General features: G+C 47.2%; 1 protein-coding gene and 1 long non-coding RNA gene across 7 annotated transcripts in view; one reads left to right on the plus strand and one right to left on the minus strand.

Annotated features, from left to right (window-relative positions):
• Window positions 1-9,218: 9,218 nt before the first annotated feature.
• Window positions 9,219-15,339, minus strand: LOC141583964 (uncharacterized). Of its 6 annotated transcripts, none has more exons than XR_012516786.1 (3): window positions 14,685-15,339; window positions 12,375-12,793; window positions 9,219-12,243 (listed from the first exon to the last, which is right to left on the minus strand). It is a non-coding gene; the product is annotated as an uncharacterized LOC141583964 (long non-coding RNA). The 6 variants fall into 6 exon arrangements; XR_012516785.1 differs by having other exon boundaries at window positions 13,449-15,339; XR_012516784.1 differs by having other exon boundaries at window positions 12,375-12,580; window positions 12,668-15,339.
• A 166-nt stretch (window positions 15,340-15,505) lies between these two features.
• Window positions 15,506-22,042, plus strand: part of MAEA (macrophage erythroblast attacher, E3 ubiquitin ligase) — a 50,166-nt gene continuing 43,629 nt past the window's right edge. Inside the window, exon 1 of the mRNA XM_039468016.2 lies at window positions 15,506-15,620. Within this exon, the coding sequence (XP_039323950.1) occupies window positions 15,552-15,620 (69 nt within the window). The 5' untranslated portion in view covers window positions 15,506-15,551. The remainder of the gene's footprint in view (window positions 15,621-22,042) is intronic.

A 22,042-nucleotide genomic window follows, 5' to 3' on the forward strand; every position in this document is an offset into this window, starting at 1 on the left:
ACTATGTTGCCTAGGCTGGTCTGAAAACTCCTGGCCTTAAGCAATCCTTTCACCTTGGCCTCCCAAAGTGTTGGGATTACAAAAATGAACCATTGTACTTGACATGTTTTATTCTTTTTCAAAATTGTTTTAGCTACACTGGTTCCTTTGCATTTCCATACACAATTTAGAATGAGTGTGTGTGTGTGTGTGTGTGTGTGTGTGTGTGTGTGTGTGTTTTAGATTAAGTTTTGCTCTTGTTGCCCAGGCTGGAGCACAATGGTGCGATCTCAGCTCACTGCAACCTCCACCTCCTGGATTCAAATGATTCTCTTGCCTCAGCCTCCTGAGTAGCTTGGATTACAGGCACCAGCCACCATACCCAGCTAATTTTTGTATTTTGTAGTAGAAACTGGGTTTCACCATGTTGACCAGGCTGGTCTTGAACTCCTGACCTCAGGTGATCCACCTGTCTTGGCCTCCTGAAGTGTTGGGATTACAGCTGTCAGCCACTGTGCCCAGCCCATCTATGTTTATAAAATGAAACTTGCTGAGATTTTTATAGAAATTGTGTTAAACCATTATATTAGTCTCGGGACACTTGACATCTTTACTGTGTTGAGTCTTCCAATCCATGAGCATGGTATGTCCCTTTGTTTATTTAGATCTTCTTTGATTTCTTTCATCAATGCTGTGAAGATTGAAACATACAAGTACATGTTTGTTAGATCTATATCCAATATTTTAATAATTATAAATGGTATATGTGTTTACTTCAGTTTCCATGTGTACATTGCTAGCTGTGTGGAAATGCAATTGATTTTCTTCTTATCTTATACCCTGGAAGCTTGCTGAACTCAGTTATTAGTTCCAAGGTTTTACTCATTTATTTATTCTGGTAGATTCCTTGGAATTTCCAACATAGACAATTACGCTGTTTTCAAATGGGAACAGTTTTATTTTTCCCTTTTCCATGTGTACGCCTCCCTTGCTTTATCTCATCTTGCCTTACTGGCTATTTCCACCACTGTTGTGAATCACAGTGGTGACAGAAGACATCCTTATTCCTGATGTTTGAATAAAAGCATTCAGTCTTTTGCTGCTAAATATAATATTAGCTCTAGGTTTTTTGTAGATGCTCTTTAGCAAATCGAATTCTTATTTTTTTCTGAGACTTTTGATCATAAATAGGTGTTAAATTTTGCCAAATTTTTTTGTGCATTAATGATTGTGCTCTTGTGATTTTTCTTTTATAGCATGTTGATATGGTGGATTATGTTGATTGATTTTCAAATATTGAATAGGCCTTGCATGCCTGGAATAAGTCCCCCTTGGTCATGGTATATGATTCTTTTTATTTTTGCTGAATTCTAGTTTCCAATGTTTTGTTATAGATTTCTAACATTTCTATTAATAAGGGATATTATTCTCGTATTTTCTTTTTCTATATTACATTTGTCGTGTTAAATAGAAGGGTAATATTGGATTCATAAAACAAGTTGGGAAGTGTTACACTCTTTTTCTCCTTTCTGGAAAATACTATGTATAAAATTGGTGTTAATTCTTCTTTAAATGTTTGGTGGAATTCTCCAGTGAAACAATCTAGGCCTGGAGATTTCTTTTGAGGGGAGCTTTAAAACTATAAATTCAGTTTCTTTAATAGTTATAGAGGTACTCATATGTCCTGCTTAATATGCATAGTAGTTTGTGCTCTTCCGGAAATCGGTCAATTTTACCTAAGGCATCATGTGTGTATATGTAGAGTCTTTTCTTATTCTTTTTATATCCACAGATTCTGGGCTGATATATCCCCTTTCCTTCCTGAAATTGATGATTTGTGCTCTCTGCTGTTTTTTCCTTACCAGTTTTGCTGGAGGTTTGTCAACTTTTTATCGCTGTTTAATTGATTTTTTTTATTGTTTTTCAATTTTGTTGATTGCCACTCCTTTTTACTCTTCCTTTCTTCTGCTTGCTTTGGGTTTATTTAGCTCTTCTTTGTCTAGTTTCTTTTTCTTTTCTTTTCTTTTTTTTTTGAGACGGAGTTTCGCTCTTGTTACCCAGGCTGGAGTGCAATGGCGCGATCTCGGCTCACCGCAACCTCCGCCTCCTGGGTTCTGGCAATTCTCCTGCCTCAGCCTCCTGAGTAGCTGGGACTACAGGCACGCGCCACCATGCCCAGCTAATTTTTTTTTTTTTGTATTTTTAGTAGAGACGGGGTTTCACCGTGTTGACCAGGATGGTCTCGATCTCTTGACCTCGTGATCCACCCGCCTCGGCCTCCCAAAGTGCTGGGATGACAGGCTTGAGCCACCGCGCCCGGCTTTTGTCTAGTTTCTTAAGATCCAAGTGTCAATTATTGGTTTGAGACTTTTTCTTTTTTTATTTTCTATGTGTTTAGAAATTTTCTTGTAATCTACTATTTATTTATTTATTTATTTGAGGCAGGGTCTCACTCTGTTGCCCAGGCTGGAATGCAGTGGCACTGTCACAGTTCACTGCAACCTCGAACTCCTGGACTCCAGTGATCTTCCCCCCGCAGCCTCTCAAGTAGCTGGGACTACAGACACATGCCACCATGCCCAGTAAATTTTTTAATTTTTTTTTTTTTAGAGACAGGGTCTCACTCTTGCTCTGGCTGGTCTCAAACTCCTGGCTGAAGCAATCCTCCTGCCTTAGCATCCCAATGTGCTGAAATTACAGGAGTGAGTCACCATACCCCAACTTTTATTTTTATACACCAATTCCATTGTGTTTGGAGAACACTCTCTGTATGACTTCAGTTCTTTTAAATGTGTTGAGATTTGTTTTATGACATAGAATATGGCCTGTCTTTTTAATTGTTCTGTGAGTACTAGAATACAATGTGAATTATATTGTTGGGTATAGTGTCCAATAAATGTCAATTAGATCCTGTTGATTGATGATATGGTTGAGTTTCTTTTATATCTTTGCTGATTTTCTGTAGAGCTCTTGTATCATTTGTTAAGAGAGCATTGGTGAAGTGTGCAACCATAATTGTGTTTTTTTCAGTTCTATTAGTTTTGGCTTCATGTATTTTGCAGCTTTGTTGTTTACTGCATGAAAATTTAGATTTGCAGTGTGTTTCTTAGTTGAATTATCCTTTTATTATTACGTAATGTCACTCTCTATCTCTAGTAACTATCTTTGCTTCAAAGACTACTATATCTGATGTTAACATAGCTACATCTACTTTCTTTTAATGAATGTTTACATGATATATCTTTTCCCACCCTTTTACTTCAAACTTGCCTATGTTGATGTATTTGAAGTGAGTCTATTGTAGACACAATAGAGCGGTTTAGATATTTTAATCCATTTTGCCTATCTTTAGTTTATTTAGGCCATTTACATTTAATTGTAATTATTGATATTTTGGGGATTAAGTATGCCATATTATTTTTGTTTTTTCTGTTTGGTCTCTCTGTTTTCTGTTTCCCTGGGTTTTTTTCCTACCTTCCTATGGTGACCTGAACATTTTTTAGAATTACATTTTGATTAAAGAGTTTTTCAGAGTGTTTCTTTGTACAGCTTTTTTTAAGTGTTTATTCTAAGCATTACATTATATATATATATATATATATATATATATATATATATATATATATGTAAGTTATCATAGTATACTGGTCTCCATGTTTTACACGTAGCATTTTACCAGTTTAAATGAAGTTTAGAAACCTTACTATTGTTGAGGTCCATTTACCCTCCCCTGTACATAATAAAATTCTCTTATGTTTGTCTTTTGCTTCAACCTTCAAACACAATTTAGAAAAATTGAGGGCCAAACATGGTGGTACACACCTGTAATCTCAGCAGTTTGGGAGGCCGAAGCAGGCAGATGACTTGAGCCCAGCAGTTTGAGACCAGCCTGGGTAACATGGCGAAACCCCATCTCTACAAAAAATACAAAAAAGAAAAATTAGTCAGTAGTGGTAGTGCACACCTGTAGTCCCAGCTACTCAGGAGGCTGAGATGGGAGGTTTGCTTGAGCCCAGGAGGCTGAGGTTGCAGTGAGCTGAGATCATGCCACTGCACTCCAGCCTGGGGTACAGAGTGAGACCCTGTCAAAAGAAAGAAAGAAAGAAAGAGAGAGAGAGAAAGAGAGAGAGAGAGGAAGGAAGAAAGAGGGAGAGAGAGAAAGAAAAAGAGAAAAGAGAAATCGAGAAGAAAAACCTATTGTCATTCATATTTTTACTGTCTGTACTTTCTTCCTTTGTGATAGTCTAGGGTTCATTTTTTTAAAAAATTTCTTTCTTTCTTTCTTTTTTTGAGACGGAGTTTCGCTCTTGTTACCCAGGCTGGAGTGCAATGGCGCCATCTCAGCTCACTGCAACCTCCGCCTCCTGGGTTCAGGCAATTCTCCTGCCTCAGCCTCCTGAGTAGCTGGGATTACAGGCACACGCCACCATGCCCAGCTAATTTTTTATATTTTTAGTAGAGATGGAGTTTCACCATGTTGACCAGGATGGTCTTGATCTCTTGACCTCGTGATCCACCTGCCTCGGCCTCCCAAAGTGCTGAGATTACAGGCTTGAGCCACCGCGCCTGGCCCGAAGGTCTGGATCTTATAAATGTGTGTTAGCAGGTGGTAGATTTATGAAAGAGTGGTTAGCAAGTGCAGCCCCACCCATATGTCCAGAATAGAAAGAGCGAAGTTAAGTCTGACCAGAACTTACAAGTTGCTCAGCTTGGTAAGATATGGCTGAGAAATTATAGGACAATTGTGTGGGGAATGTCAAGTTATCACAATATTTTCCTCTGCAGCTGTGAGAGCACATCGCAGTGAGCAACGTGTTTGCTGAATGTATAGGATGATGAGAACGTTGTTCCTGCTGAAGCTGCTTTGTAATGGCTGGTCAGCTGCCATGCCCAAAGGAGCTCCCTGTCTGTTTTGCAGGCTGGGTGCTGCCCAGTTCACGAATCACTAATAAAAGACAATTAAGCTGGGCATGATGGTGCACACCTGTAGTCCCAGCTACACAGGAGGCTAAGATGGGAGGATTTTTTTTTTTTTTTTTTTTTTTTAGACAGTCTTACTCTGTCACCAGGTACCAGGCTGGAGCGCAGTGGCGAGATCTTGGCTTACTGCAACCTCTGCCTCCTGGGTTCAAGCAATTCTCCTGCCTGAGCCTCCCGAGTAGCTGGGACTACAGGTACACGCCACCATGCCCAGCTAATTTTTGTTTAGCAGAGATGGGGTTTCACCATGTTGGCCAGGATGGTCTTGATCTATTGACCTCATGATCTGCCCGCCTTGGCCTTCCAAAGTGCTGGGATTACAGGCGTGAGCCACCGTGCCTTCCTGGTGGGAGGATCATTTAAGCCCAGGAGCCTAGGCAACATAACAAGACTCCATCTCAAAACTCAATTTGTTGAAATTTTGTTCTTTGATGGTTTCTAGCCTTAAAACAGAAACAGCTGGGACCCTCCAGGGCATTCCAGAACCATCAGCATCAGTAGCATCAGGGTGGCCAAGATGTGGGCACTGCCAGGCAGAAGCCAGAAGAAATGACAGGATATAGCAGGTCTCCGACATGACCAGAGACTTCTGCATGTGGTGGAAGGCTCCACTGAGTGTGGTGACGCAGCCACTTCACAGGAAGCCTCTACACCCAAGCTTAAAGGTGTCCAGCTGTGACCAGGGTTCCAGGGAACCTATGGATCCTGTGATAAGGCACTGAAGATCTGAGCCATGCAGAGAAGTTGCACCACAGAGGCCAGGCTTTGTTGTGGAGCGTGAGTAAGAAGGGAGCACGAGAAGCCTTCAACTGAGGCCCAATCACCAACCCCCACCCCGACCCACCACCAGGGGATTCTCTTCAGGGCTTCACAGAGCGCCGTGTGGTGTCATCGCTGGGCCTGCCATAGGTCCCAGAACCAACGCTTCCCAGCACTACCTGCTAAATAAATATATCCAGTACCTTTCCTTTGAGATTTTAAAAAGTGAAGACTTCACTTCGAAGTAACAGTGAAACATTTCAACATGTTAAATTGTCATTTTATGTGCACAGGGAATGCTAGCCCATAAAGAGACTGAGGATCCAGCATCCTACACATTGGACTCCTCATTAGTCATTTGAGTCTTGTGTTACCTAACAGTGCATTGGGATCAAACTGAATTTGCAGCCAGGCATTGTGGCTCATGCCTGTAATCCCAGCACTTTGGGAGGCAGAGATAGAGGATTACTTGAGGCCAGGAGTCCAAGACCAACCTGGGCAACATAACGAGACCCTGCCTCTAAAAAAAGAGGGTTTTTTGTTTGTTTGTTTGTTTGTTTTGTGACGGAGTTTCGCTCTTATTACCCAGGCTGGAGTGCAATGGCGCGATCTCGGCTCACCGCAACCTCCGCCTCCAGGTCTCAGGCAATTCTCCTGCCTCAGCCTCCTGAGTAGCTGGGATTACAGGCACGCGCCACCACGCCCAGCTAGTTTTATTGTATTTTTAGTAGAGACGGGGTTTCACCATGTTGACCAGGATGGTCTCGATCTTTCGACCTCGTGATCCACCCGCCTCGGCCTCCCAAAGTGCTGGGATTACAGGCTTGAGCCACCACACCCGGCAAAAAAAAAAAAAAAAAAAAAAAAAGAGTTTTAAAACTTAGCCTGGTATAGTGGGCATGCCTGTAGTCCTAGTTGCTAGGGAGGCTGAGGTAGAAGGATCACTTGAGCCCAGGAGTTCAAAGTTAGAGTGAGCTAAGAGTGCACCACTGCACTCCAGCCTGGGCAAGAGAGTAAGACCCTGACTCTAAACATTCCTATACACACACAGACACACACCACCACCACCACCACCACCACAACTGTCACCACCACCACCAATGAAAAACTCTGAATTTACATTATTCACAATAAAGTGATAGCTGCTGTGACATCTGCATAGAATTCTAAGTAAAGTTGCCTCATTGATCACCTCTGTTAATGTTGACAAGACACAATCTAAAAATAAAGAGGATGAGAATGGAGGCACCACTTCCCTTCTAGTTACCTCCTGGACTACACGAAGCACCAAAGTTGCCAGGATCCAAGGCATCTCTGAAAAGTTCCATCTCCACAAGACACCCTGAGAGCTCTTAGGCATGATCTTAAATAAATATTCCTGTCATTTGAAATACCTTAAATTCCTCATATTCCTCCCATAAGCTACTGGGAACAACTTGCAATTCCATATAAATTTGAGAATCTACTTTGATTTCTTTGGACAGGGCTGTTGGAATTTTGATAGGCATTGTGTTAAATCTGTAGATTACTTTGGATAGTATTGACATCTTAACAATGTTAAGTCTTCCTATCCATGAATATGGGATGCCTTTCAATTTATTCAGGTATTCTTAAATTTATTTTAGCAATCTTTTCTATTTCTCAGCATACGAGTCTTTCACTACCTTGGTTAGATTTATTCCTGATTATTTAATTCTTTTAGATTTTATTGTAATGATGGTGTTGTAGATGTTGTTTAGATGATGTTGATGGCATTGTTTGATTAATTTCCTGTTTGAATTGTTCAATGCTGGTGCATAGAAACACAAATGAATTCTGCATGTTGATTTTGATGTGTTGACCTTGTAATTTTGCCAAATTTCTTTATGAGCTATTGTACCTTCTTGTGGGTAATTTTGGATTTTCTGTATGTAGGATCCTATCATCTGCAAATAGAGATTGTTTTACCATTTCCCTTCCATTTGATTGCTTTCCATTTTGTGTGTGTGTGTGTGTGTGTGTGTGTGTGTGTGTGTGTGTGTGTGAGTGAGTGTTTTGAGACAGAATCTCGCTCTGTAGCCCTGGCTGGAGTGCAGCAGCACAATCTCGGCTGACTGCTGCCTTGGCTCCACCTCTGGTCTTAAGCGATCTTCCCACCTCAGTCTTCCAATGGCTGGGACCACAGATGTTCACCACCATGCCCAGCAAATTTTTATATATATATATATATTTTTTTTGTAGAGACGAGGCTTCACTATGTCACTCAGTTTGGTCTCGAACTCCTGGGCTCAAGTGTTTAGCCCACCTCAGCTTCCTGAAGTGCTGGGATTACAGGCGTTGGCCATCGCGTCTGGCCAGCGATGGGTTTCTTATAATATCCTTTAGTGTGTTGAGGAATTTTCTTTCCCTTCTTAGTTTTCCGAGCTTTTCTTTCTTAAATCATGAACAGTGTTGGATTTTGTCAAATATTTTTTCTGTGTAAATTGAGATGATTGTGTGGGTTTCCTCCCTTAATTCTATTAATGTGGTATATTACATTAATTGATTTTTCTCATGTTGAACCACCCTTGCATTCCTAGGTAAATTCAACTGGGTCATGATGAATAGATGAATAATCCTTTTAATATGCTGTTGCATTCAATCTGCTAATATTTTGCTGAGGATTTTGCATCTGTATTTGCAAGTGATAACTGGTCTGTACTTTTCTGTGAATGTCTTTATCTCATTTCAGTATTAAGGTAATGCTGGCTGTATAGAATGAGTTAGGAAGTATTCCTCCTGTTAAATTATTTGGAAACACAGCACCCTGAGCAGCCCTGTGGCAGGCGAGGCCTAGCAGTGACAGGCTCCGCCTGCAGCCGAGAGTGCAGCGGCCGCAACATCCAACTTTGTGTGAGTGACACTGTGATTTCACACAATAGCAACAATGACGAGATCCTGTAACATTGCATTTTCTGGACACATCCCTGTCATTAAGGGACACGTGACTATGGCTCACAAAAGACAGGTGTCCAGAATATCTGAAGAACTCAGAAGAACTCCTACTAATCAACAATACAAAAACAAATGACACAATTTAAACATAAGCAACAAAATAATCCCAGGAATTTGGGAGGCAGAGGTAGGAGGATAACTTGAGGTCAGGAGTTTTAGCCCAGTCTGGGCAGCATAGCAAGACCCGGTCTCTACAAAAAAAAAAGAAAGCTGAGAATGATGGTCCATGACTGTGATCCCAGCTACTCAGGAGGCAGAGGCAGGAGAATCACTTGAGCCCAGGAGGTTGAAGCTGCAGTGAGCCGTATTTCCACCACTGCAATCTAGCCTAGGCAGCAGAGCGACACCCTGTCTCAAAAAAAAGCAGACGTTTCACAAAGAACACACAATTGACCCTTGAACGACTTGGCAGTTAGGGTCACTGACCCCCTCACAGTGGAAAATCCACATGTAACACTTGACTCCCCAGAACCTAACTGCTAATAAATAGCCGCTGGTGACTGGAAGCCTTATCAATAACATAAACAGTTGATTAATGCATATTTTATTTGTTATATGTATTGTAAACTATATTCTTAAAATAAAGTAAAGTACAGAAGAGAAAATGTTATTAAGAAAATCATAAGGAAGAGAAAACAGATCCACAGTTCACTAAGTGCAGGGGATTCCCATCAAGGTCTCCATCTTCCTCCTGCTTGTGTGAGTGGCTGAGGAAGAGGAGCAAGCAGGGCTTGGTCCTGTTTCTTGGGATGGCAGAGGCAGGAACCATCCGCAGACAACTGAACCTGCTCAGTTCAAACCCCTGTTGCTCAAGGTGAGCTGTAAACGAATAACCAATGAAATGAGCACATGAGAAAGCACTCAGCTACCTTAGCTGGGCGTAATGCACATTTAAATCACACACACTAGGCCGGGCGCAGTGGCTTATGCCTGTAATCCCAGCACGTTGCGGGGGCCAAGGCAGGCTGATTGCTTGATGTCAGGAGTTTGAGACCAGCCTAGCCAACATGGGGAAACCCCATCTCTACTAAAAATACAAAAAAAAAAAATTAGCCGGGCATGATGGCAGGTGCATGTAGTCCCAGCTACTCGGGAAGTTGAGGCAGGAGAATCGCTTGAAGCCTGGGGGAAGGAGATAGCAGTAAGCCAAGATCACACAACTGCACTCCAGCCTGGGTGCCAGAGTGACACTCTGTCAAAATAAAATAAACCACACACACTGAAATGGCTCCATTGGAAAAGACAGAATGCTGAGACTGGAACTGTCATGCACGGCTGCTGGAAGTGTCAAATGACACAGCTTTTTTTTTTTTTTTTTGAGATGGAGTCTCGCTCTGTCGCCCAGGCTGGAGTGCAGTGGCACAATCTTGGCTCACTGCAGCCTCCACCTCCCAAGTTCAAGCAATTCTGCCTCAGCCTCCCAAGTAGCTGGGACTACAGGCATGCGCCACCAGGCCTGGCTAACTTTTGTATTTTTAGTTTCACCACGTTGGCCAGGCTGGTCTCGAACTCCTGCTTTAAGTGATCCGCCTGCCTTGACCTCTCAAAGTGCTGAGATTTCAGCCGTGTGCCACCACGCTGGGCCTCAGCAATGATTTTGAACACAGGAGATAGAGGGTGCCCTCCTTTCTCGGAGGCTGCAAATGGAGGAGACATGGCCGCCCTCACTGACTCGCCAACAACTCGCGGATGCGGTGGGCCTGGGCACAGCCTCCCCTGCCCCAGGAAGCCAGCCTCGGGTGCAAGGCAACATTTTGTTCATTTCGAGAGGCTTCCTTCATGCCTCCCACCTGCAGTGGAATAAAAGCTCTCATGATTCCCTCAACTCCTGTCATTTCTGTGGCCTTTTCTGCTTTATCATTTCTTGTTTCCAAATTGTGACATTGTGCTTTTCAAAAAATTATGTAAGCTGGTGGGGTTATCTATTTTATTTTTTAAACAACTGGATTTACACATATATATTTGGTTCTACATTTAAAAATTTTCTTTCCTTTTAATTTTCAACTTTACGATTTTTTATTTCTGCTGGCTTTTCTTGCTGCTGCAGCTGCTTTAACGTTTCTGAACGCGTGCATGGTCATTGTTTCTTCCTTTTGTAATCGACACAGCTCTTAAAAACCATGAGCTTGGCCGGGCGCGGTGGCTCACGCCTGTAATCCCAGCACTTTGGGAGGCCGAGGCGGGTGGATCATGAGGTCAAGAGATCGAGACCATCCTGGTCAACAAGGTGAAACCCCGTCTCTACTAAAAATACAAAAAATTAGCTGGGCATGGTGGCGCGTGCCTGTAATCCCAGCTACTCAGGAGGCTGAGGCAGGAGAATTGCCTGAACCCAGGAGGCGGAGGTTGCGGTGAGCCGAGATCGCGCCATTGCACTCCAGCCTGGGTAACAAGAGCGAAACTCCGTCTCAAAAAAAAAAAAAAAGAAAAAAAAAAAGAATCTCGGTCTCCACAACCCCTTTTAAACCCAGATGCTCCTTTCTCTTGATTCCAGATCTTTAGATAAGAACTCTTTCAACCAATTGCCAATCAGAAAAATCTTTCAATCTACCTGTGACCTGGAAGCTCCCACCCACCCCTCCTGCTTTGAGTTGTCCTGCCTTTTCGGACCAAACCAACGGTAAACCTCACGTTATTGATTGATGCCTTATGTCTCCCTAAAACGTATAAAGCCAAGCTGTAACCCAACCACCTCAGGCACATGTTGTGAGGACCTCTTGAGGTGTCACAGGTCATAATCTTTAACCTTGGCAAAATAAACTTCTGAACTGACTGAGATCTGTCTCAGACACTTCTTGGTTTACAACCTTTTCTAATCAAAGGACCAACTAATTCAAATACAGTTTTATCTTCCAATATTAAGAAAACCTAGAATAAATGACCCAAAGGTTGTAGAGAGTGAAACAATTTCTCCAATGTGCAAGCCTCTGCCTCCTCATTCCTAAGAATTTCTAACTTCAGATGTTACTAGGATGGCATTACCATGAAAATAAAACCCGTGTTGTTTCCTTTGGGTTAATCTTGAATTCCTGGTAAAGTGAACCCAAAGTCTTTAAGGAGGATGGCAGTCCATCCCCTTGCTGAGGTGCTCCGGTGGATTACTGGGGCCATCTGGGAGAGTAGCAACATGATGTGAACTGTGAACAGATGCAGGAGTACAGAGTGCACACTTCCATCTACAGGAAGGTCAGGAAAGCTGTTATAGGGAGCAGGGTTAGAATGATAGGGATATAGCCTGAAAAGGGGCAGGGGACCTTTCTGTGCCACAGGAAATGTCCTAAATCTCAACCAGGACATGGTTAAAGCGCAAATATGGGTGAACATTCATTAAGCTGTAAAGATTTGTGCACTTCACTGTAAAATTTACCTCAAATGTTTAAAGGACCGGAGTCCGCAGCCACATACTTGAGGAGTAACAGTTTCCTTCGTCCCCAACTCCTGGATAAAACAGAGCAAGATCCCACAGTGCAGGTCGGATTTCGTGTGTTCCAGCTGTGACGCGTAGCAGGCGGAGATTCTGGCTTCATCGCGATGCCACCTTAGCTGTTTCCCCTTTAAAAGGAAATATTTAGGGAGAGATCCAAGATGGCTGATCACTAGCAGCTCGGGATTGTAGCTCCCAGTGAAAGCGCAAAGAATGAGAGGACGCCACATCTTCACATGAATTCTTGTTGCTCACGCACCAGGAGATTCCCAGCGGAGGAGCCCCACGGGTCGCCAGCACGACTCTTGCGACCGGCGAGGCGGTTTTGCCGGCACCTCGGAGCGTCGGTTCTTGGTGCAGAGTCAGAAAAGCACCATCAATCTTAACGCCACTGATTTGGTCGGTGCAGTGGGTTGCTCAGATTTCGGCGCTGAGAATCAGTAAGTTGGACGTCCACTCAGAAACCTAATTACAAAGACGGTGAATTCAAAGACCACAGATGGATAAATTTATAACGAAGGGAGGAAAACGGCCAAAAAAGGCTGAGAATACCCAAGATCAGAACGCCTCTCCCTCAGCGGGGGATCCCAGTTCCTCATCAGCAACGGAACAAGGCTTGATGGAGAACGAGTGTGTTCCAATTACAGCAGCAGGCTTCAAAATGTGGATGAGAAACTTCTGTGAATTAAAAGAACTTGTTTTAACCCAATCTAAAGTAACTAAGAACTTTGAAAAAAGATTTGACGAAATGTTAACAAGAATACACAATTTAGAGAGGAATATAAGTGAATTGATGGAGCTGAAAAACACAATAGGAGAACTTCGTGAAGTATGCACAAGTTTTTTGTTTTGTTTTTTGTTTTTTTTTGAGACGGAGTTTCGCTCTTGTTACCCAGGCTGGAGTGCAATGGCGCGATCTCGGCTCACCGCAACCTCCGCCTCCTGGGTTCAGGCAATTCTCCTGCCTCAGCCTCCTGAGTAGCTGGGATTACAGGCACGCGCCACCATGCCCAGCTAATTTTTTGCACTTTTAGTAGAGACGGGGTTTCACCATGTTGACCAGGATGGTCTCGATTTCTCGACCTCGTGATCCACCCGCCTGGGCCTCCCAAAGTGCTGGGATTACAGGCTTGAGCCACCGCGCCTGGCGTATGCACAAGTTTTAACAGCCGAATTGATCAGGCAGAAGAAAGGATATCAGAGGTCGAAGACCAACTCAATGAAATAAAACAAGAAGACAAGATTAGAGAAAAAAGGATAAAAAGGAACGAGCAAAGTCTCCAAGAAATACGGGACTATGTGAAAAGACCTAATCTACGCTTGATAGGTGTACCTGAATGTGACGAAGAGAATGAATCCAAGCTGGAAAATACGCTTCAGGATATTATTCAGGAAAATTTTCCCAGCCTAGTAAGGCGGGATAATATACAACTCCAGGTAATACAGAGAACACCACAAAGATATTCCTCAAGAAGAGCAACTCCAAGGCACATAATCGTCAGATTCACCAGGGTTGAAATGAAGGAGAAAATACTAAGGGCAGCCAGAGAGAAAGGTCAGGTTACCCACAAAGGGAAGCCTATCAGACTTACAGCAGATCTCTCAGCAGAAACTCTACAAGCCAGAAGAGAGTGGGGGCCAATATTCAACATCCTTAAAGAAAAGAACTTTCAACCCAGAATCTCACATCCAGCCAAACTAAGCTTCACAAGTGAAGGAAAAATAAAGTTTTTTGTGAATAAGCAAGCACTCAGAGATTTCATCACCACCAGGCCTGCTTTACAAGAGCTTCTGAAAGAACCACTACACATAGAAAGGAACAAACAGTATCAGCCTTTCTAAAAAAATTATCAAAAAGAGCATCAATATAATGAAGAATTTACATCAACTAATGGACAAAATAGCCAGCTAATGGCAGTATTAAATTCACATATATTATTATTAATTCTAAATTTAAATTGACTAAATCCCTCAATCCAAAGACAGGCAATTTGAATAAAAAACTAAAACCCATCGGTATGCTGCATCCAGACCCATCTCACATTCAAGGATACACAAAGACTCCAAACAAGGGATGGAGAAAGATTTACCAACCAACCAGAGAGCTAAAATAAATAAATAAAAAGCAGAAGTTACAATTAAGCAACAAAAATCAAAAGAAGCAAAGAAGGACATTATATAATGATAAAAGGATCAATGCAACAACAAGAAGAGCTAAAGATCCTAAATATATACGCACCCAATACAGGAATACGCAGCCATACAAGACTTATAAAGAGACTTAGACTCCCACATAATAATAGTGGGAGACTTCACCATTAACATTAGACAGATCAATGAGACAGAAAATTAACAACGATATCCAGGACTTGAACTCAGATCTCGAACAAGTAAATGTAATTAACATTTATAGAACTCTCCACTTTAAATATACAAAATATACACTCTTATCAGTACCACATCATATCAACTTAGAAGTTTAAAGGAAATCTTGGTTGGCTGCTTGTTTGTTACTCTCTTCCCTCATTTTCTTTCATGTCTCCATTATTAAGGACAATTACAAGCATACCCATATTTAGACTGCATTCTAGCCCGGGGAACAAAGCAATACCCCCATCCTCTCTCCCTCTTCCTCTTTCTCTTTCTTCCTCTTCTTTATTCTAAAAAAAAAAAAAAAAAAAAAAAAGGAAATATTTTAAAAATCGTTTAGAAATGAGTTACATGAAACACAAGGTGGTTTAACGGGGACGTCATTTCGTAATTAATCAAACCCAATTTCATTTTTATTTTGGAAAGGAGCAGGGAGGCGGGCGGTGTTTGAAGGCCGAGAACGTGAAGCGGCTGAAATGAAGGCAAGGCAGCACCCCGAGGCCAGCGCCGCCCGCCCTGCGGGGAGAGGGCGGAGACGGCACAGGCTCCTCGGGCGCCAGGAGCTTCCGTCCATAAACCGGGATTCGGTATCGGGCCTTCCCTCCACGTCGGGACCCCGGCAGCTGGAGGTCGGTGAAAACAAGGCCGAAGGAGAACAGCTGGCTGCAGGCGCCTGTCAACGTCGCCCTTGGGACCGCAGGCACGAGGGCACCGCCCTGCGGGAGCCCGAGGAGCGACACGGACGCCGAGTCCCCCAGGCCGCTCGGCCCCGGCGCCACCGCCCCGGCCGCAGTCCACACCCCCGCAGCATCGCCAGCCCGGCGTCTGCGGCCGCGGATTCAAGAAGGAAACCGCCAGCCGGGGCTATCGTTGATTGGCTGAGCGAGAGGAAACCCGGCAGTGATTGGGCCGCACCTTCTTCCGCCTCCGGCCGAGGGGGCGGATGCGATTGGTGCAGTTGCATCGGCCCGCCCCCGCCCCGCGCCGGCCGGAGCGCGCGGCGTCATTTCCCGGCGTGCAGCGCGCCCGCGCGTCCCCCGCCCGCTAATGTTTTGGCCGCTTCAAGATGGCGGTGCAGGAGTCGGCGGCTCAGTTGTCCATGACCCTGAAGGTCCAGGAGTACCCGACCCTCAAGGTGGGCGCCTGCGCTGCGCAGGCTGAGGCCAGCGACGGCGTCCTCCGCCGGTGCCCACGGGCCGCGAGGGGCCGCCCCGGGAGGGCCAGCGGAGAGGACGGCGGGCGCTGGGCGCGGCCTCGCGGGGCCGTGCGGGCTCCCCGGGGTCGCCCTGTCCGCGCCGGGCAGGTGGGACGGGGGCGGCCGGTTTGGCCCTGTCCGGCGCCTGACTGTGGCCCCTTTGCTTAAAGAGCTGCGTGAGCCGAACCAGCCACCACCCTGGCAGCGCAAAGGCTGGCGAATTTGGGGCTGGGGGTGGCGGCCGGAGTTTCCGGGGCGTGGGGTCTCCGGCGCCCAGAGTGCGCAACGTGCCCGGCCGGTATCCGGCTGCCCTCCCGGGAGCCCGGGGCGGGAAGGTGCTGGGTGCCGGATCCTGGTCGCTAGTTAGGAACTGTAGGGAGAAACCTCACGGCCGGATGGCACCCAGCGACCTTTTTGATGGGCGTCACCAAACCTGAAATACAGCTCTTGCCGTCTGGTTACCGGTTGCGTGACCTTGGGTGGTCACCTAGCCGCGTCGCACTTTTTAGAATGAAATTTGTGTTCCTAGTAAAAGGAGCAGATGCTTGCTCTTTACTTACTTAATAGAGGATTTGATATAAAGCACCTGGGAAGGAATTCCTCAGTCGATCAAGGTCATAGCTTTCCTAGAGCTGCGGCTGAGCTTTGTGGTTTTGTGTTCCCTTCTTGGAGGGCTGCGAAGACTTTCTCTCCTCCCAGAGCACCCTGGTGTTCCCGTCCGTCCGTCCGTCTCGGTGGCGACAGGTGTGGAGGATGCAGTGTGACCAGGTTGCTGTGCGTTCCCCCAGGCCCAAGGTATCTCGGCAAAGGGCTGAAGAGCGCAGGCTCTGAGCCATCCTGCTGGGGTGTGACTCCGGCTCCTCTGCATTCATCCTCACTGGGAGACATGAGGCCCCACTTGGTGATTGTTTATTCTTGTCAGATTTAAGTAATGGTAATGCCTGTGTCACCTCAGGCTGAAACGAGTGACCACGTATTGTTTCAAGCAGTGCCTGGCATTCATTAAAAGGTACCTGCTATAGTTAGCACTGCTGAAGTCAGGCTGTACCCTGGTGTAGTTGGTCTTCATAGGAAAGCAGAAGCAAGCTTCTCTTCCTCTTCATCAACTAGCGGTTTATTTCATATTTTTAAAAAGAAACAGGGTCTCACTGTTGCCTAGGGTGGTCTTGAATTCCAGGGCTCAAGCCATGGTCCTGCCTTGACCTCCCAAAGTGCCGGGATGACAGGTGTGAGGCAGTGGTCACTTTGTCTCGTGCAGTGCGCCTGCAGGCCCTGTGTGTCATTTCAGCTAACACACAAGATGGCTTGAAGATCAGAACTGTGGTGGCTTGTCACTTTTGGCCCTGGCTGGTGAATGTGGGAACACCAAATAGGAAAGGTGTCCAGAAAAGGTGTTGAAGGAACTAGGGAAGGAGATGGAAGGTCTTTGGAGAGGATTCTCCTTCATGTCTTCTGCTGTTTTCTGATTGTGGATGTCATTAGCATTCCAGAGTTATTACATAGCTTCTGATTAAAGTAGTCATGTAGACAGTCATACAGGTAAAGAGATACTATAGTATTGTAGCCGGGCACGGTGGCTCAGCACTTTGGGAGGCTGAGGCGGGTGGATCACGAGGTCAGGGGTTCGAGACCAGCCTGACCAACATGATGAAACCCTATCTCTACTTAAAAGTACAAAAAAAATTACCCGGGCGTGGTGGTGCGCACCTGCAATCCCAGCTACTTGGGAGACTGAGGCAGAAGAATTGCTTGAACACAGGAAGCGGAGGTTGTGGTGAGCCCAGAGTGTGTCATTGCACTCCAACCTGAGTGACAGAGTGAGACCCCGCCTCAAAAAAAAAAAAAAAATAGAAAGAGTGTTGTAATTCCTCTTTTGACACTTGTATCACTGCTGAGTTTAAACTTTTTTCCATAGAAGTTTTCAGGAGAGATTCCTAGTGGACAATGGAGATGTTTTGCTGGGAAACTAGGGATCCTTGATTTAGAAGCATTTATTAGTATAGAATGAAACAGAACATGCTGAGCTGACAGCTCAAGAGCTGCACTCTTCTGTCCTTAGGAGGGGCCATTGCGGATGTGAGAGAAGGGAAGGAAGGCTGGGGGGCGGGGCTCTGGAAGCTGTGGGGTGGATGCCGTGCTGCTCTAGTCCGAAAGCACGTCCTCCTGGGTGGGGGGAACTGGCATGACTGGACTGGATCTTCGCCTGGGAAGAGTTAAACTGCTTTCCTGCCAAGTGAGTGAGTCCTCCACAGACACAAGGGACTCCTTACTCTTCAGAGGGCCTGGGAGCCCTAGCTGGGGTTCAGCAGTAACACCTGGGATGTCTGGTTCCTCACAGTGTCAGGGTGGGTGGTGGGGCTCCTGGGTACTTGGCAGGTACTTATTTTTCTCCTTATTTTCCTGGTGAAGTGGGAAGAGAATGGAACACACATAAATTGCTGCAGCCAACACGCACTGACCTTGGGCACCTCTGTCATCACGAGCTTCCATTTCCACCGGAGGGGTGGACCAGCCTGTGAACATTTGGGCCGGATGAGCCTTTGTGGAGGGGGCTGTGTGGTGTAGGATGTTCAGCAGCATCCCTGGTGTCTGCCGCTAGATGCCAAGAGCATGCCCCAGAAGGTCTCCAGACATTGCTAGATGTGCCCTGGGGCCAGGCACACTCCCAGGGGAAATGCTGGTCCCGATTTTGCTTTAAGGGACTTGTTTCTTCTTAGCAAACAGAGGTGTGGCTCCTGAGGCCTCACCCTTGTGTCCTGGCTGTGGCTGTGGCTGTGTCTTTGCTGTGGAATGCTGTCTGGTGTGGGGTGGTGGATAGTGCCTTGTGGGAGGGGAGAGATGCACAGTTCCAATTCAAGATGCATAATTCACCATCTTTCTTCTTCTTTTTTTATTTTGAGACGGAGTCTTGTTCTGTTGCCCAGGCGGGAGTGCCGTGGCACAATATGAGCTCACTGTAACCTCTGCCTCCCAGATTTAAGCGTTTTTCCTGCCTCAGCCTCCTCTCTGGGATTACAGGCACCCACTACCAAGCCCAGCTAATTTTAGTAGAGATGGGGTTTCACCATGTTGGCCAGTCTGGTCTTGAACTCCTGACCTAAGGAATTCACCATCTTTCAATTCAGCGTGCATAGTTCACTATCTTGAATTGCAAGTGCTTGTTTTTATTTTATTTTTAATTTTTTTTTTTTTTTTCTGATTATAAAAGTAATTTGATGAGTTGGGTGCAGTGATGTGTGCCTGTAGTCCCAACTAATTGGGAGGCTGAGGTGGGAGGATTGCTTGAGCCAGGAGATCCAGGGTGTGGTGAACTGAGATTGCGCCACTGTCCTCCAGCCTGGGCAACAGAGTGAGATCCTGTCTCAAAAAATAAATAAATGAAAGTAATGTTTTTTTTCTTCAAGTTACCGTGCCGCACAGAGATGGCTTCATTAGCAGTTTGTGTGTTTACTCCTGCTGTTCTCCGTCAGATAGCTGAAGAAAAATAGTAGTTTAGAGAATTTTACATGGGTGTCTGCATGGCCCAGGGTGAGAAGTGATGTTCATCACCTGGAGACCTTGGTCTGGACCTGGCTTCTCTCTGAGCCTCACTGGGGCCTACCCCTCCTCTCCTGGAGCCCCAGCAAGGGATTCCCAGCTCCACTGAGTCTTCTCACACCCCAGGTAGTGATGCTGCCCTCTACCCAGAGGACAGGCTGGGAAGCCCTGGGCTCGTGGGTGCATTCTCAGGTGTCTGAATTCTCTACAGGAAGATTCGCATGTTTTGCCTTTGGTTTATGACAGTCTGGTTGCCCAGGCACTGCCCTGCAGCCTCCCAGCCTGGGTCTGTGCTTGTGGTAGGGGTCTGGGTACCAACTGTTCTTGAAGTTGTAACTTTTAGTGCAGTTTTTGCATTTTCTGAACTCTGTCTTGGCTGGATTTGGGAGGATCTTGTGTTCTCCAGTCTGAGAAACACGGGCAATCACGAAGCATTTGACGTAAGAGACACACACATTGGACTGGACCTGGTGATGCTGTGTCTATCTGAGGGGTCTTGGGCGGGGTCCCCACTTCCTTCTGCAGCTGGCTTTTTTGATGTGCTTTGATCTGCAGTAACGTCACATGGCCCTCCAGAATCCTTCCAGTCTCCAGAGCACAGTGGAAATTGCTTCTGCTCAGAAGAGCCGTGGCCTGCCCTTTGTGCCTCCCGGCTCCACGCCGCTCGCCTCTCCCACCGTCCGCCCGTGGTTTGGCCCTGGGCCGGCACAGTTCTTCCCTCCGGGCCTGGGCTTTCCGGCTGGATAGGCGAGGCAGAGATGAGCGTGTAGACTTGGATTCGCTGCTAGCTGGGGGCTGGTTTTGTTTTTGTTTTTTTAAGTATTACTTTTTAACACATTTGAAGTCAAGAAAGGGCTTTTTAATACTTGGTTCGCTCTAATGGCTGGGCTGGGTTGGAGGCAGTACTGACGTGAGGCCCGAAGCGGCCCTGGGACCTGAGCAAGGCACAGCCACCGGGCTGCAGAGCAGGGCCGCCGGTGCACTGAGCCGCTCTCCTACCCTCCTCCGCAGCAGCGGTTCCATAGCCCCCTTTGGCCAGGCACTGTCAGGCCCTGGTCTGTTACGACAGGGAGACAAGTCAGGTCCCCGTCTACATTTCGGCGGGAGGGGGGCATCAGCACAAGTCCACAGACGTTTGAGATCCTTTAAAGACACTGATGACGTTGAGGTGAGTTGGGCAGTGGCAGGGGATGGGGGCCGGGTGGGCCTCCCTGGTGAACACAGTGCTGTGAGCTGGTTGGCAGGGTGGGGGCCGGGACAGGCCTCCCTCTGTGAATGCGATGCGAGCTGGTTAGCGGAGCTGAGTTTTGGGGTGGGCTGTGTTGAAGTCCCGGCCGACTGTAACCCCAGTAGGCACATAGCTCCATCGGGGTGATGTGGCTGGGGTTGTTCCAGAGCTGTGCAGAGAGGATCTCACAGCGAGACCGAGTGACAGGCAGTACAGGGGTCAGCAGGGTGGGAAGCAAGCCAAGGGGACAAATTGGCACCAGCATGAAGAGGAGACCGGCGGGCGCGGGCAGCATGAGAACTGCCCGTCTGCAGAGAGGCCGTGCAGTGAGCCCCACTCTCGAGGGGGCGTGAGGCGGAGCGGGGATGTCTGGGTGCTGACCTAGGCGTCGCAAAGCTCACTTCCTGCCAGGGTGACTGCTGCTGATTTTTACGTCTGTGTTATTTCAGAAGCATTATAGCTAAGGGCCGTTATTTTGAAAACCTAAACAAAAGAATTATTCGCTGTGTTAGTATCACATTTAGTGACTGTTGAGCTGAGTGTGGCTGAGCAGAGGAAAGCACCTGCTGTGTGGATGGCCGGACTGTGGATCCAGATCAGGACCCCAAGTGGTGCCCCTTTCAAGGGAGGGGCCCAGAGCAGCCTCTCTCCTCTCCTCCCAGGCGAGCCTTTCATACCCGTCCCTCTCTCAGACCTTCCCTCCCACTTCACGCTCACCCATGCCCGTCATGCAGACCCTGCCTGACCTGTACCTGCTCCCACACCCGTGGTGGATGAACTGCCCTGCCACCCCTCACCTGCACCCGTGCCGCCTTCACCTGCCCCCCTCACCCATACCCTCCACAGCCCCCCACCCATGCCCCCTCACGTGCACTGCCCTCACCCACGCCTGCGCCCCCCTCACCCAGGCCCCTCACTCGTCCCTGCACTCTCGCCTGTACCTGCGCCCTCCTCACTCACACCTACGCCCCCCTCACCCACACCTACGCCCCCCTCACCCACGCCTCCTCACCTGCACCTGCTCCCCGATCACCTGTGCCCGTGCACCCCTCACCCACACCAGTGCTTCCTCACATGCCCCTGCTCCCCACTCACCTGCACCTGCTCCCCGCTCATTCGCACCTGCTCCCCGGTCACCTGCGCCTGCGCCTCCCTCACCTTCACCTGTGCCTCCTCACTCACGCCTGCGCCCTTCTCACCCGCACCTGCTCCCCGGTCACCCACGCCTGCGCCCCCCTCACCTGCAGCTGTGTCTCCTCACCTGCACCTGCTCCCCACTCACCTGCACCTGCTCCCCGCTCATTCACACCTGCTCCCTGGTCACCTGTGCCTGCGCCTCCCTCACCTGCACCTGTGCCTCCTCACTGACGCCTGCGCCCTTCTCACCTGCACCTGCTCCCCGGTCACCCACACCTGTGCCCCCCTCACCCGCAGCTGTGTCTCCTCATCTGCACCTGCTCCCCGCTCACCTGCACCTGCTCCCCGCTCATTCGCACCTGCTCCCCGGTCACCTGCGCCTGCGCCTCCCTCACCTGCACCTGTGCCTCCTCACTCACGCCTGCGCCCTTCTCACCTGCACCTGCTCCCTGGTCACCCA

This window comes from Saimiri boliviensis, chromosome 3 (assembly GCF_048565385.1).
Source record: "Saimiri boliviensis isolate mSaiBol1 chromosome 3, mSaiBol1.pri, whole genome shotgun sequence".
Classification (NCBI taxonomy): domain Eukaryota; kingdom Metazoa; phylum Chordata; class Mammalia; order Primates; family Cebidae; genus Saimiri; species Saimiri boliviensis.